This window comes from Bufo bufo, chromosome 2 (genome assembly GCF_905171765.1).
Source record: "Bufo bufo chromosome 2, aBufBuf1.1, whole genome shotgun sequence".
In the NCBI taxonomy this organism is placed as follows: Eukaryota; Metazoa; Chordata; class Amphibia; order Anura; family Bufonidae; genus Bufo; species Bufo bufo.
This window is the reverse complement of record NC_053390.1, coordinates 589,498,615-589,512,466: the sequence shown is the minus strand read 5'-3', so window position 1 is coordinate 589,512,466 and position 13,852 is coordinate 589,498,615. Positions and strand designations below refer to the sequence as shown.

The 13,852-nt window shown below is 45.6% G+C and overlaps 1 protein-coding gene across 1 annotated transcript in view; it reads right to left on the bottom strand.

The window, feature by feature from the left end:
* Positions 1-13,852, bottom strand: part of PDE5A (phosphodiesterase 5A) — a 404,052-nt gene that overhangs the window by 222,979 nt on the left and 167,221 nt on the right. Inside the window, exon 4 of the mRNA XM_040418267.1 lies at positions 2,285-2,299. Coding sequence (XP_040274201.1) covers positions 2,285-2,299 — 15 coding nt within the window. The remainder of the gene's footprint in view (positions 1-2,284; positions 2,300-13,852) is intronic.

Below are 13,852 nucleotides of genomic sequence, written 5' to 3'. Positions count from 1 at the left end.
TCTGTAATACAGTATTAAATGTTTTTTTTTGTGATTTCTTCATTGACACAATTATTCAACCCCTTAAAGGGTTTCTGTCACCCCGCAAAACTCATTTTGTTTTTTTGGATAGTTAGATTCCTCATAGTGCGATATAGGAGAATATAATGCTCTTACTTACTTTCATGCGGCCGATTCTTATAAAATAAACTTTTATAATATGTAAAATGAGGGCTCTACCAGCATGTAGGGCGTCTACTTGCTGGTAGCTGCTGCAGAAATCCGGCCCCTCGCCGTGTTGATTGACAGGGCCAGCCGTGATCTCCTCCTCCGGCTGGCCCTGTCAGTAATTCAAAAATCGCGCGCCTCGCGTCATTCGGCGCAGGCGCTCTGAGATGAGGAGGCTCGTATCCTCAGCACTCCCTCAGTGCGCCTGCGCCGATGACATCACCGAAAGAGGAAGACGTCATCGGCGCAGGCGCACTGAATTTGTGAATTTCCGCTTTTTGAAGCAGCTCTGACTTTCTGAGCACCTGTCATGTTTCCTGAGGTTCTACAATGGCCAGACAGTACAAACACCCCACAAATGACCCCATTTCGGAAAGTAGACACCCTAAGGTATTCGCTGATGGGCATGGCGAGTTCCTAGAATATTTTATTTTTTGTCACAAGTTAGCGGAAAATGATGATTTTTTTATTTAATTTTTTTCTTACAAAGTCTCATATTCCACTAACTTGTGACAAAAAAAATAAAAACTTCCATGAACTCACTATGCCCATCACGAAATACCTTGGGGAGTCTTCTTTCCAAAATGGGGTCACTTGTGGGGTAGTTATACTGACCATGCATCTAGGGGCCCTAATGTGTGGTTTGAAATCAAAATGTGTAAAAAAATGACCTGTGAAATCCTAAAGGTGCTCTTTGGAATGTGGGCCCCTTTGCCCACCTAGGCTGCAAAAAGTGTCACACATGGGTATTGCCGTACTCAGGAGAAGTTGGGCAATGTGTTTTGGGGTGTCATTTTACATATTCCCATGCTGGGTGAGATAAATATCTTGGTCAATTGCCAACTTTGTATAAAAAAATTGGAAAAGTTGTCTTTTGCCAAGATATTTCTTTCACCCAGCATGGTATATGTAAAATGACACCCCAAAAACACATTCCGCAACTTCTCCTGAGTACGGCAATACCAGATGTGTGACACTTTTTTGCAGCCTAGGTGGGCAAAGGGGCCTACATTCAAAGAGCACCTTTCAGATTTCACCGGCCATTTTTTACAGATTTGATTTCAAACATACTTCGCACGCATTTTGGCCCCTAAATGCCAGGGCAGTATATACCTACCCCACAAGTGACCCCATTTTGGAAAGAAGACACCCCCAGGTATTTGTGCTATGGGCATAGTTTGTTCATGGAAGTTTTTATTTTTTGTCACAGTTAGTGGAATATGAGACTTTGTATGAAAAAATAAAAATAAAAAAATCATCATTTTTCCGCTAACTTGTGACAAAAAATAAAAAATTCTAGGAACTCGCCATGCCCCCTCACGGAATACCTTGGGAAGTCTTCTTTCCAAAATGGGGGTCACTTGTGGGGTAGTTATACGTCCTGGCATCTAGGGGCCCTAATGTGTGGTAGGAGTTTGAAATCAAATTCTGTAAAAATGACCTGTGAAATCCTAAAGGTGCTCTTTGGAATGTGGGCCCCTTTGCCCACCTAGGCTGCAAAAAAGTGTCACACCATGTGGTATTACCAGTACTCAGGAGAAGTTGGGCAATGTGTTTTGGGGTGTCATTTTACATATACCCATGCTGGGTGAGATAAATATCTCGGCAAAAGGACAACTTTTCAATTTTTTTATACAAAGTGGCATTTGACCGAGATATTTCTCTCACCCAGCATGGGTATATGTAAAATGACACCCCAAAACGCATTGCCCTACTTCTCCTGAGTACGGCGATACCAGATGTGTGACATTTTTTGCAGCTAGATGCGCAAAGGGCCCATATTACTTTTAGGAGGGCATTTTTAGACTTTTGGATCCCAGACTTCTTCTCACGCTTTAGGGCCCCTAAAAATGCCAGAGCAGTATAAATACCCCACATGTGACCCCCATTTTGGAAAGAAGACACCCCAAGATATTCAATGAGGGGCATGGCGAGTTCATAGAATTATTTTTTTTTTGCACAAGATAGCGGAAATTGTTTTTTTTTTTTTTTTTTTTTCTCACAAAGTCTCCCTTTCCACTAACTTGGACAAAAATTTCAATCTTTCATGGACTCAGTATGCCCCTCAAGCGAATACCTTGGGGTTGTCCTACTTTCCCGAAATGGGGTCACATGTGGGGTATTTATACTGCCCTGGCATTTTAGGGGCCCTAAAGCGTGAGAAGAAGTCAGGAATATAAACGTCTAAAAAATTTTACAGCATTTGGATTCCGTGAGGTATTGTGAGTTCATGTGAGATTTTATTTTTTGACACAAGTTAGTGGAATATGAGACTTTGTAAGAAAAAAAATAGATTTCCGCTAACTTGGTCCAAAAAAAATTCTGAATGGAGCCTTACAGGGGTGATCAAGACAGGGGGGTGATCAATGACAGGGGGGTGATCAGGGAGTCTATATGGGATGATCACCCCCCTGTCATTGATCACCCCACTGTAAGGCTCCATTCAGACGTCCGTATGTTTTTTACGGATCCACGGAGAACCATGGATCGGATCCCGCAAAACACATACGGACATCTGAATGGAGAGCTTACAGGGGGGTGATCAATGACAGGGGGGTGATCACCCCATATAGACTTCCTGATCCCTCCCCCTGTCATTGATCACCCCCCCTGTCATTGATCACCCCCCTGTAAGGCTCCATTCAGACGTCCGTATGATTTTTACGGATCCAAGGATACATGGAACGGATCCGCAAAACACATACGGACATCTGAATGGAGCTTACTGGGGGGTGATCAATGACAGGGGGGTGATCACCCCATATAGACTCCCTGATCCACCCCCCTGTCATTGATCACCCCCCCTGTCATTGATCACCCCCCTGTAAGGCTCCATTCAGACGTCCGTACGTGTTTTGCGGTTCCGATCATGTATCCGTAAAAATCATACGGACGTCTGAATGGAGCCTTACAGGGGGGTGATCAATGACAGGGGGGTGATCAGGGAGTCTATATGGGGTGATCACCCCCCTGTCATTGATCACCCCCCTGTAAGGCTCCATTCAGATGTCCGTACGTGTTTTGCGGATCCGATCCATGTATCCGTGGATCCGTAAAAAAACAAAAAACGTACGTCTGAATGGAGCCTTACAGGGGGGTGATCAATGACAGGGGGGTGATCAATGACAGGGGGGTGATCAGGGAGTCTATATGGGGTGATCAGCCCCTGTCATTGATCACCCCCCTGTAAGGCTCCATTCAGATGTCCGTACGTGTTTTGCGGATCCGATCCATGTATCCGTGGGTCCGTAAAAATCATACGGACGTCTGAATGGAGCCTTACAGGGGGGTGATCAATGACAGGGGGGTGATCAGGGAGTCTATATGGGGTGATCACCCCCCTGTCATTGATCACCCCCCTGTAAGGCTCCATTCAGATGTCTGTACGTGTTTTGCGGATCTGATCCATGTATCCGTGGGTCCGTAAAAAACATACGACTTCTGAAGGAGCCTTACAGGGGGGTGATCAATGACAGGGGGGTGATCAAATAAAAGGGGGGTGATCAGGGAGTCTATATGGTGGTGATCACCCCCGTCATTGAACACCCCCCAGTAAGGCTCCATTCAGACGTCCGTTATCAGGGGAGTCTATATGGGGTGATCATGGGTTAATAAGGGGTTAATAAGTGACAGGGGGGGGTGTAGTGTAAGTGGTGTTTGAGCTACATATTACTGAGGCTACCTGTGTCCTCTGGTGGTCGATCCAAACAAAAGGACCACCAGAGGACCAGTAGGCAGGATATTAGACGCTGTTATCAAAAACAGCGGTCTAATATACCTGTTAGGGGTTAAAAAAATCGCATCTCCAGCCTGCCAGCGAACGATCGCCACTGGCAGTCTGGAGATCCACTCGCTTACCTTCCGATCCTGTGAACGCGCGCGCCTGTGTGCGCGCGTTCACAGGAAATCTCGCGTCTCGCGAGAGGACGCGCATATGCGTCTAGGAGGAATGAATCGACCGCCTCCAGGACGCGTCGCTGCGATCGGCGGTCCGGAGGCGGTTTAAAGACTACCACTCTTAAGAACAGAGGTTCATTCAAGTGTTTTCAATCAGGTATTGAAAACACCTGTGGATGTCAAGGGAGCAGCAATCAAGCATAATAAGCACCAATTAGGCAGATTTAAAAGGACTGTGATACTCAGCTCCTTCTAGACATTTACTGTGTGTTTACAAACATGGTGAAGTAAAGAGAATGTCCAGGAAGACAAGAGAAGAGGTGATTTCTCTTCACAGGAAGGGCAATGGCTATAAGAAGATTGCAAAGATGTTAAAAACATACCAAGAGACACCATAGGAAGCATCATTCGCAAATTCAAGGCAAAGGGCCACTGTTGAAACGCTACTGGTCGTGCAGAAAGAAGATGCTGACTTCGACTGCTGTGCGCTACCTGAAGCGCAAAGTGGAGAAAAGTCCCATGTGACTGCTGAGGAACTGAAAAAAGATTTGTCAGATGTGGGTACTGAAGTTTCAGCTCAGACAATAAGGCGCACACTGCGTAATGAAGGCCTCCATGCCAGAACTCCCAGGCGCACCCCCTTGCTGTCTCCAAAGAATAAGAAGAGTCGACTGCAGTATGCCAAAAGTCATGTGGACAAACCACAAAAGTTGGGATAGTGTTCTGTGGACTGATGAAACAAAATTAGAACTGTTTGGGCCCATGGATCAAAGCTATGTTTGGAGGAGGAAGAACAAGGCCTATGAAGAAAAGAACACCTTGCCTACTGTGAAGCATGGTGGGGGGTCAATCATGCTTTGGGGCTGTTTTGCTTCTACAGGTACAGGGAAGCTTCAGCGTGTGCTAGGTACCATGAATTCTCTTCAGTACCAGGAGATATTGGATGAAATGTGATGCAGTCCGTCACAAACCTGAGGCTTGGGAGACGTTGGACCTTTCAACAGGACAATGATCTCAAGCATACCTCCAAGTACACTAGAGCATGGTTGCAGATTAAAGGCTGGAACATTTTGAAGTGGCCATCGCAGTCACCAGACTTAAATCCGATTGAGAACCTGGTGGGACTTAAAGAAAGCAGTTGCAGCGCGCAAGCCTAAGAATGTGACTGAACTGGAGGCTTTTGCCCATGAAGAATGGGCGAAGATACCCGTAGATCGCTGCAAGACACTTGTGTCAAGCTATGCTTCACGTTTTAAAAGCTGTTATAACTGGAAAGGATGTTGTACTAAGTACTAAGATTGAATGTCACTTGGGGGGTTGAATAAAACTGATAATGATGTGAGCACAGAAAAGACATTTGTGGTTATTTCATTATAAATGTTATGTTATATTTGTCTGACTTACAAGTGCCTCTTTGATTTAATTGTAAACAAGATGACTGAAATGATCAAAATCAATGTCAAACTGGCCAAAACACTCAATTTCAGTGGGGGTTGAATAATTTTGAAAACAACTGTAACTCAGAAATGTTTATCTCAGTGGTGCATGATATCAGATTAAGAGTGGGTTACTTTCATCAAGAATTTATCTCGTGTTTTGTGTTGGAGGGTCTCCCTGCTCTGGTGGTTCTGGGTTTAACATAATTAAGCAAGCACAATCCAGCCATCGATTGGCAATCTAGACAGATTCTGGATTGGGGTGACAATTTGTCTGAATACTCTTTTTCTGTTTTAACTACTAAGACATTACCCTCTTTTATATCTAATTTTGCCAATGTATTATCTGAGAGTGGATGCCAGGATTTACCTCCGCATCGGGAATATGATTGTCCTATCAACCTTATTCCCAAACTAAATTGGCAAAATATAGATTGTATAACCTTTCTGGACTGAAAGACTGGCCATGAGAGAGTATATTGCTGAGAGTTTGGCTAATCGACACATAAGACCTTCCAAGTCTCCGTGGCAGCAGAGTATCTTTTTTGTTAAAAAAGAGGACAGAGGTCTTTGGCCATGTCTGGATTTCCGTGAACTCAATCGGATTACGTCCGTGATCCTTACCCGCTTCCTTTGATTCCCAATTTGTTTACCCAGAGTGTTAGCGTGCCAAAGTGTTCTCTAAAATGGATTAAGGAGGCATATAATCTGGTTAGCATCAAGGTAGGGGGTGAATGGAAAGACAGCTTTTAATACTCCTGAGTAGTGATGGACGAACATCAGCCGGGCGATTCGCAAAACGCGCGTTCGCGATCAAATGTTCGCGAACCGCATGTTCGCAGCGGGCCCCATTCACTTTAATGGCAGGCGAACCTGAAAAACCCTCAGGTCATATTTGCAGCCAGCAAACACTTACTAGAAGTACACAAATAATCCACAACATGGACAATGATATACCAGAGGGGGATCATTGGCAAAAATTCCCACAAAAAATGTGTATTTTAATAAGGGGCCATTTTTATACGTCTTAAAGGAAACTCTCAAAAATTAGCCCTGCTGGAGCTAGAACATTTTTCTTTCATTCGGTTTGATGTATACAAATGCGTAGCACTCCACGTTTTTGTATCCTGCAGAGTCCATTAAAAAAAATGCATACGTTAACGTAAAAAAAAATTCTACCATGGAACTGTATGGTGAAAGGATGCCACTGTACGGCATCAGTCGAAGGCATCTGTTAACGCATACATTTTTGGTATACATTAAATGGATGGCAAAAATAGGATGTGAACCAAGCCATAGTGTCAGAATAAGCACCAGAACAAAGCGGAGCAGCGTGGCGGAGAGGAGAGGCCGCCATGTACTGACAGAGCGCTACTGGTCCTGGTGGTCAGGGATGAGGACTGTGTTTCCCAAGGATTATTTTCTACTGGGAAATACGGGGCACAGTATAATACACTAGTATCTATATAATATAAAGATATTAGCCCCACCCCCCGAATAATAATACAATTAGGTTGTCATTTATTATATAGAAATACGTCTCTGTTAGGCGTATTTCTGACACAGATTGTGGCGCAAAGGTCCTTAGCACCGCAATCTGCATATTTTTCCCGCTCATGCCAGGTCTAAAAAAGGATGGCGTGGGCAGGGTATGGCCATCAGTTATTGGATACCACCGCCATACATTGACCAGATAACACCTCTGTACAGTGACTGGATAACACCGCCATACCGTGACCAGATAAAAGGGTATAAGAGGGCACATTAAGGGAATGACTAGGGGGACTGCACAGGGTGTGGTGATGGGGCACAATGCAGGGTATAAGTGGGCACAGTATAGGGTGGGGGGCACAATACGGGGTGGGGGGCACAGTCACATGACCCTGTGGATATAGAAGGTCCTTATAATGATGCGGTTCATACGCCACCATAATGAGAGGCAGAAGAGTGAGACAGGGGCGTGATTATGTGGCTGGAGATAAAAAATTTAACTGTTAGTCAGTACAGGCCCCAAGAAATAGGCAATAGCATTCACCTGGCAGCACAGAACTTTGGATTCTGTGGCTGGAGGTGCATTAGGCGGTCACAGGATAAATATGTAACTGTCGGCCAATACAGGCCCCAAAAATTAGCATTCACCTGACATAAAAGGCCTTTTATGCCGCTGTATATACAGTCCGGTCCATAATATTGGGAAACCGACATAATTCTAACATTTGTGGCTCTATACACCACCACAATGGATTTGAAATGAAACAATCTGCTTTAACTGCTGTCTGTCAGCTTTAATTTGAGGGTATTTACATCCAAATCAGGTGAACGGTGTAGAATTACAACAGTTTGCATATGTGCTTCCCACTTGTTGAGGGACCAAAAGTAATGGACAATTGGCTTCTCAGCTGTTCCTGGCCAGGTGTGTGTTATTCCCGCATTATCCCAATTACAATGAGCAGATAAAAGGTCCAGAGTTCATTTCAAGTGTGCTATTGCATTTGGAATCCGTTGCTGTCAACTCTCAAGATGAGATCCAAAGAGCTTTCACTATCAGTGAAGCAAGCCATCATTAGGCTGAAGAAACACAACAAACCCATCAGAGAGATAGCAAAAAACATTAGGCATGGCCAAAACAACTGTTTTGGAACATTCTTAGGCCTCTTTCACACTGCGTTGTTGGGATCCGGCGTGCACTTCCGTTGCCGGAGGTGCCCGCCGGATCCGGAAAAACGCAAGTGTACTGAAAGCATTTGAAGACGGAGCCGTCTTCAAAATGCTTTCAGTGTTACTATGGCACCCAGGACGCTATTAAAGTCCTGGTTGCCATAGTAGTAGTGGGGAGCGGGGGAGCGGTATACTTACAGTCCGTGCGGCTCCCGGGGCGCTCCAGAATGACGTCAGAGCGCCCTATGTGCATGGATGACGTGATCCATGTGATCACGTGATCCATGCGCTTGGGGCGCCCTGACGTCACTCTGGAGCGCCCCGGGAGCCGCACGGACGGTAAGTATGCTGCTCCCCCGCTCCCCGCTACACTTTACCATGGCTGCCAGGACTTTAGCGTCCCGGCAGCCATGGTAACCACTCTGAAAAAGCTAAATGTCGGGTCCGGCAATGCGCCGAAACGACGTTTAGCTTAAGGCCGGATCCGGATCAATGCCTTTCAATGGGCATTAATTCCGGATCCGGCCTTGCGGCAAGTCTTCAGGATTTTTGGCCGGAGCAAAAAGCGCAGCATGCTGCAGTATTTTCTCCGGCCAAAAAAACGTTCCGGAACTGAAGACATCCTGATGCATCCTGAACGGATTTCTCTCCATTCAGAATGCATTAGGATAAAATTGATCAGGATTCTCCGGCATAGAGCCCCGATGATGGAACTCTATGCCGGAAGAAAGAACGCAGGTGTGAAAGAGCCCTTAAAAAGAAGGAACGCACCGGTGAGCTCAGCAACACCAAAAGACCCAGAAGACCACGGAACTGTGGTGGATGACCGAAGAATTATTTTCCCGGTGAAGAAAACACCCTTCACAACAGTTGGCCAGATCAAGAACACTCTCCAGGTGGTAGGTGTATGTGTGTCAAAGTCAACAATCAAGAGAAGACTTCACCAGAGTGAATACAGAGGGTTCACCACAAGATGTAAACCATTGGTGAGCCTCAAAAACAGGAAGGCCAGATTAGAGTTTGACAAACGACATCTAAAAAAGCCTTCACAGTTTTGGAACAACATCATATGGATAGATGAGACCAAGATCAACTGGTAGCAGAGTAATGGGAAGTGAAGAGTATGGAGAAGGAAAGGAACTGCTCATGATCCTAAGCATACCACATCATCAGTGAAGCATGGTAGTGGTAGTGTCATGGTGTGGGCATGTATGGCTGCCAATGGAACTGGTTCTTTTGTATTTATTGATGATGTGACTGCTGACAAAAGCAGCAGGATGAATTCTGAAGTGGTTCGAGCAATATTATCTGCTCATATTCAGCCAAATGCTTCAGAACTCATTGTACGGCGCTTCACAGTGCAGATGGACAATGACCCAAAACATACTGCAAAAGCAACCAAAGAGTTTTTTAAGGGAAAGAAGTGGAATGTTATGCAATGGCCAAGTCAATCACCTGACCTGAATCCGATTGAGCATGCATTTCACTTGCTGAAGACAAAACTGAAGGGCAAATGCCCCAAGAACAAGCAGGAACTGAAGACAGTTGCAGTAGAGGCCTGGCAGAGCATCGATAGGGATGAAACCCAGCAGATTTGCAACCAAGTATTAAAAAGTGAAAGTTTGATTTATGATTATTATTCTGTCCCATTACTTTTGGTCCCTTAACAAGTGGGAGGCACATATGCAAACTGTTGTAATTCCTACAACGTTCACCTGATTTGGGTGTAAACACCCTCAAATTAAAGCTGACAGTCTGCAGTTAAAGCACATCTTGTTCTTTTCATTTCAAATCCATTGTGGTGGTGTATAGAGCCCAAATTTTTTGAATTGTGTCGATGTCCCAATATTTATGGACCTGACCGTACATAGGGCAAGGGCCATTCTTTGTTCTGGGTGGTGGTAGATATATGTGGGCTGGCATAAAGAAATTCAATTACACGTGGTCATCACAGGTGTTGAATTCCTCCGAGATTCATGCCTCATTAATTTTTTAAAATGTGTGGTAGTCCACACTGAACGTCCTTTCGGACAGGACATTCAATGAGGGCAAGCCAAAGTTCCATGGCAAATTGTGCCAGCTCTGGCTGCAGGTCAAGCCTGCACACCCAGTAGTCAAGGGTGTTCCTCGCTTCTCAGAGCGTCCACATCGTCCATTAACCCAATGTAGTCGGACACCTGTCGGTCTAGGCGTTCCCTGAGGCTGGATCCGGAGGGCAGCTGTCGATGGGTTGGCTGCAAGAATAATCTCATATCCGAAGTGACCAACACATCTTCAAGCCGCCCTCTCTTTGCAGGCGCGGTAGGATTGGTACCCCCACCTGTTTCGCTGTGGGTGGAAATTCTTTTGCCAGTGCCCGCAACAGCAGAATGCAGCATCTCTCGCAGCAAGGCCTGGAAATGCTGTATTCTGAAAGCCCTCTGTGATGCTGGCAACATGTCCGCCATTTTGTGTTTTTACCAGGGGTCTAAGTACGTTGCCACCCAGTACAGGTCCTTGACCTTTATGCTTTTTATACGGGGGTCCCTCTTCAAACACTGGAGCATAAAGGCCCCCATTTGCACTAAATTGGAAGCGGTGGAGCGCCCTGGCTCCTGCTCATCGCCCAGGAGAATGTCGTCCTCGGTCTCCTCCCCCAGTCACGGACAACACCAGGGATCCCCAAGTAGTTTAAAGCCTGCTCTTAATGCTCCTCCTCCTCCTCCTCCTCCTCCCCCAGCCACCATCCTCCTTTGACTCCTCTTCAGACCTCCTGCTGACTTCTCTCAGATGGAGTAGCCCCCCCAGGGAATTCATTCATCATTGTGACTTCCTCATCTTCCAGCTCCTGCTCCTCGACAGCTTGATCAATGACGCAACGCAATGCACGCTCCAGAAAGAAGTCGTAAGGTACGATGTCACTGATGGCGCCCTGGGTGCGACTGACTAGTTTGGTGATCTCATCAAATGGTCGCAGAAGTTTGCATGTGTCGCGCATGAGCAGCCACTGGCGAGGTGAAAAGAAACCAAGCTCCCCAGAACCTGTCCTGCCGCAGAGTTTGTACAGGTAGTCGTTAACTGCACGTTTCTGCTGGAGCAGCCTATCAAGCAGATACAAGGTGGAGTTCCAGCGCGTCGGGCAGTCACAAATCAGATGTCTGACGGTCAAGTGGTGTCACCGCTAAAAGTCAGCAAGGCGAGCCATAGCCATGTAAGATCTTCTAAAATGGTCAGAGATTTTCCTGGCCTGCCGCAATACGTCGTGGACACCGGGGTATTTGGCAACTAATCGTTGCACAACTAAGTTTAGGACGTGTGCCATGCACGGCACATGTGTCATTTTGCCCTGTTTCAGTGCGCTCAGCAGATTGGCACCATTGTCGCACACCACTTTACCAACTGTAAAATTCAGCGGGGTTAGCCACTGATCGGCCTGTGACTGCAGAGCTGAAAGGAGTTCACGACCGTGTGGCTCTTGGCTTGCAGGCACAACAGCCACAGCACAGTCTAACAGTATTTTGTGAAGAAGGTATATGGCACCGCTCATTAGTATTTGGCGGAAACAGGTATATGGCACCCCTCAATCAGTATTTAGAGGAAACAGGTATATGGCACCCCTCAATCAGTATTTTGTGGAAGAAGGTATATAGCACCCCTCAATAAGCATTTGGCGTAAACTGCTATATAGCACCCCTCAATCAGTATTTGGTGGAAACAGGTATATAGCACCCGTCAATCAGGATTTTGTGGAAGAAGGTATATAGCACCCCTCAATCAGTATTTTGTGGAATAAAGTATATAGCAATAGCACCCCTCAATCAGTATTTAGTGGAAGAAGGTATATGGCACCCCTCAATCAGTATTTCGTGGAAGAAGGTATATAGCACCCCTCAATCAGCATTTGGCGGAAACTGCTATATAGCACCCCTCAATCAGTATTTGGTGAAACAGGTATAAAGCACCCCTCAATCAGCATTTGGCGGAAATAGGTATATAGCACCCCTCAATCAGTATTTGGCGGAAACAGGTATATAGCACCCCTCAATCAGTATTTGCGGAAATAGGTATATGGCACCCCTCAATCAGTATTTTGTGGAAGCAGGTGTATCGCAGCCTCAATCAGTATTTGGTCGAAGAAGGTATATAGCAATAGCACTCCTCAATCAGTATTTTGCGGAAGAAGGTATATGGCACCCCTCAATCAGTATTTTGTGGAAACAGGTATATAGCACCCCTCAATCAGTATTTGTTGGAAACTGGTATATAGCTCCCCTCAATCAGTATTTGGCAGAAACAGGTATATAGCACCCTCAATCAGGATTTTGTGGAAGGTATATCGCAGCCCTCAAGCAGTTTTTTTTAGGGGCAACTGGTATATCACACCCGTTGCAATTAGTTACTCCAATAGTGTTTGTCCCTCTATCTAGCTCCAATATCGCAGCAGAACTGTACACAACTCCTGCACAATACAAATACAGTATAATATAATTTCTATGTTAGAATAGAAAGTATATTATAAGTATATCACACCCCTCTATATTACACCTATCGATAGCACACCTATACCAGTCCTTAAAAGGACTTTTTGTGGCCCTATTAGCTAGCGTTTGGTGTCCCTAACTGTCCCTGCTCCAAAATGGAACCTCTCCCTACACTGGCAAAATACATAATGTAAAATGGCTGCCAGATTGGGTTCTGTTATAGGGTTGGGGGTGTGTCCATGTGCTGAAACATCTCAATTGGCTGTCCTGTCCCACCTGATTGATGTGTCATGGGTCAAAGTTCGGCGCTATGCGAAAAAATATGGCGCGTGCGAATATCACCATATGTTTGCATGTTCAGCGAAGTTCGCCGTGAAACGACCGCCGGTCGAACCGGAAGGCTATCTCTACTTCTGAGGGGCACTTTGAGAATCTGGTCATGCCTTTTGGGTTGACCAATGCTCCTGCGGTTTTCCAGCTTTTTGTGAATTACATTTTTCATCACCTTGTGGGGAGACACACCAGGATTACGTTAGACAGGTGTTACAGATCCTAAGAGATAATAAATTGTACGCAAAATTAGAGAAGTGTGTTTTTGCTGTCCACGAGGTGCAGTTTTTGGGCTACCTGCTGTCATCTTCGGGTTTTCGAATGGATCAAGAGAAAGTCCGTGCTGTATTGGACTGGGATCGACCCGAAAATCTGAAGGCTCTTATGTGGTTTTCGGGGTTCACGAACTATTTCCGAAAATGTATTCAGAACTATTCGACAATAGTAAAACCCTTAACTGACATCACTAAGAAAGGTACAGATGTTTCATTGTGGTCTGATTCGGCATTGCAAGCCTTTTCTGCGATTAAAGGACTGCTTCTCTTCTGCTCCTATACTTTTACAACTTTTCATTGTAGAAGTGGACGCGTCCGAGGTGGGGGTAGGAGCAGTTTTATCACCGTCACCTGGTAAATGGCGTTCATGTACCTTTTTCTCTAAAAAACTCTCTTCCGCAGAGAGAAATTATGATGTGGGTGTGGCGAAAATAACCTCGCCACTGGGTTTTGGAGGGGCCTGTTTTCCAGCCTTTTGCCTCAGGATTATGGCCCATACTAACTTTAAAGGATAAGACAGACCGGCCGCACAGCTTAAATCTGTGGAACTGTTTTGGGCAGGAAAGCCATGCTTGCGGTCGGCCAAATG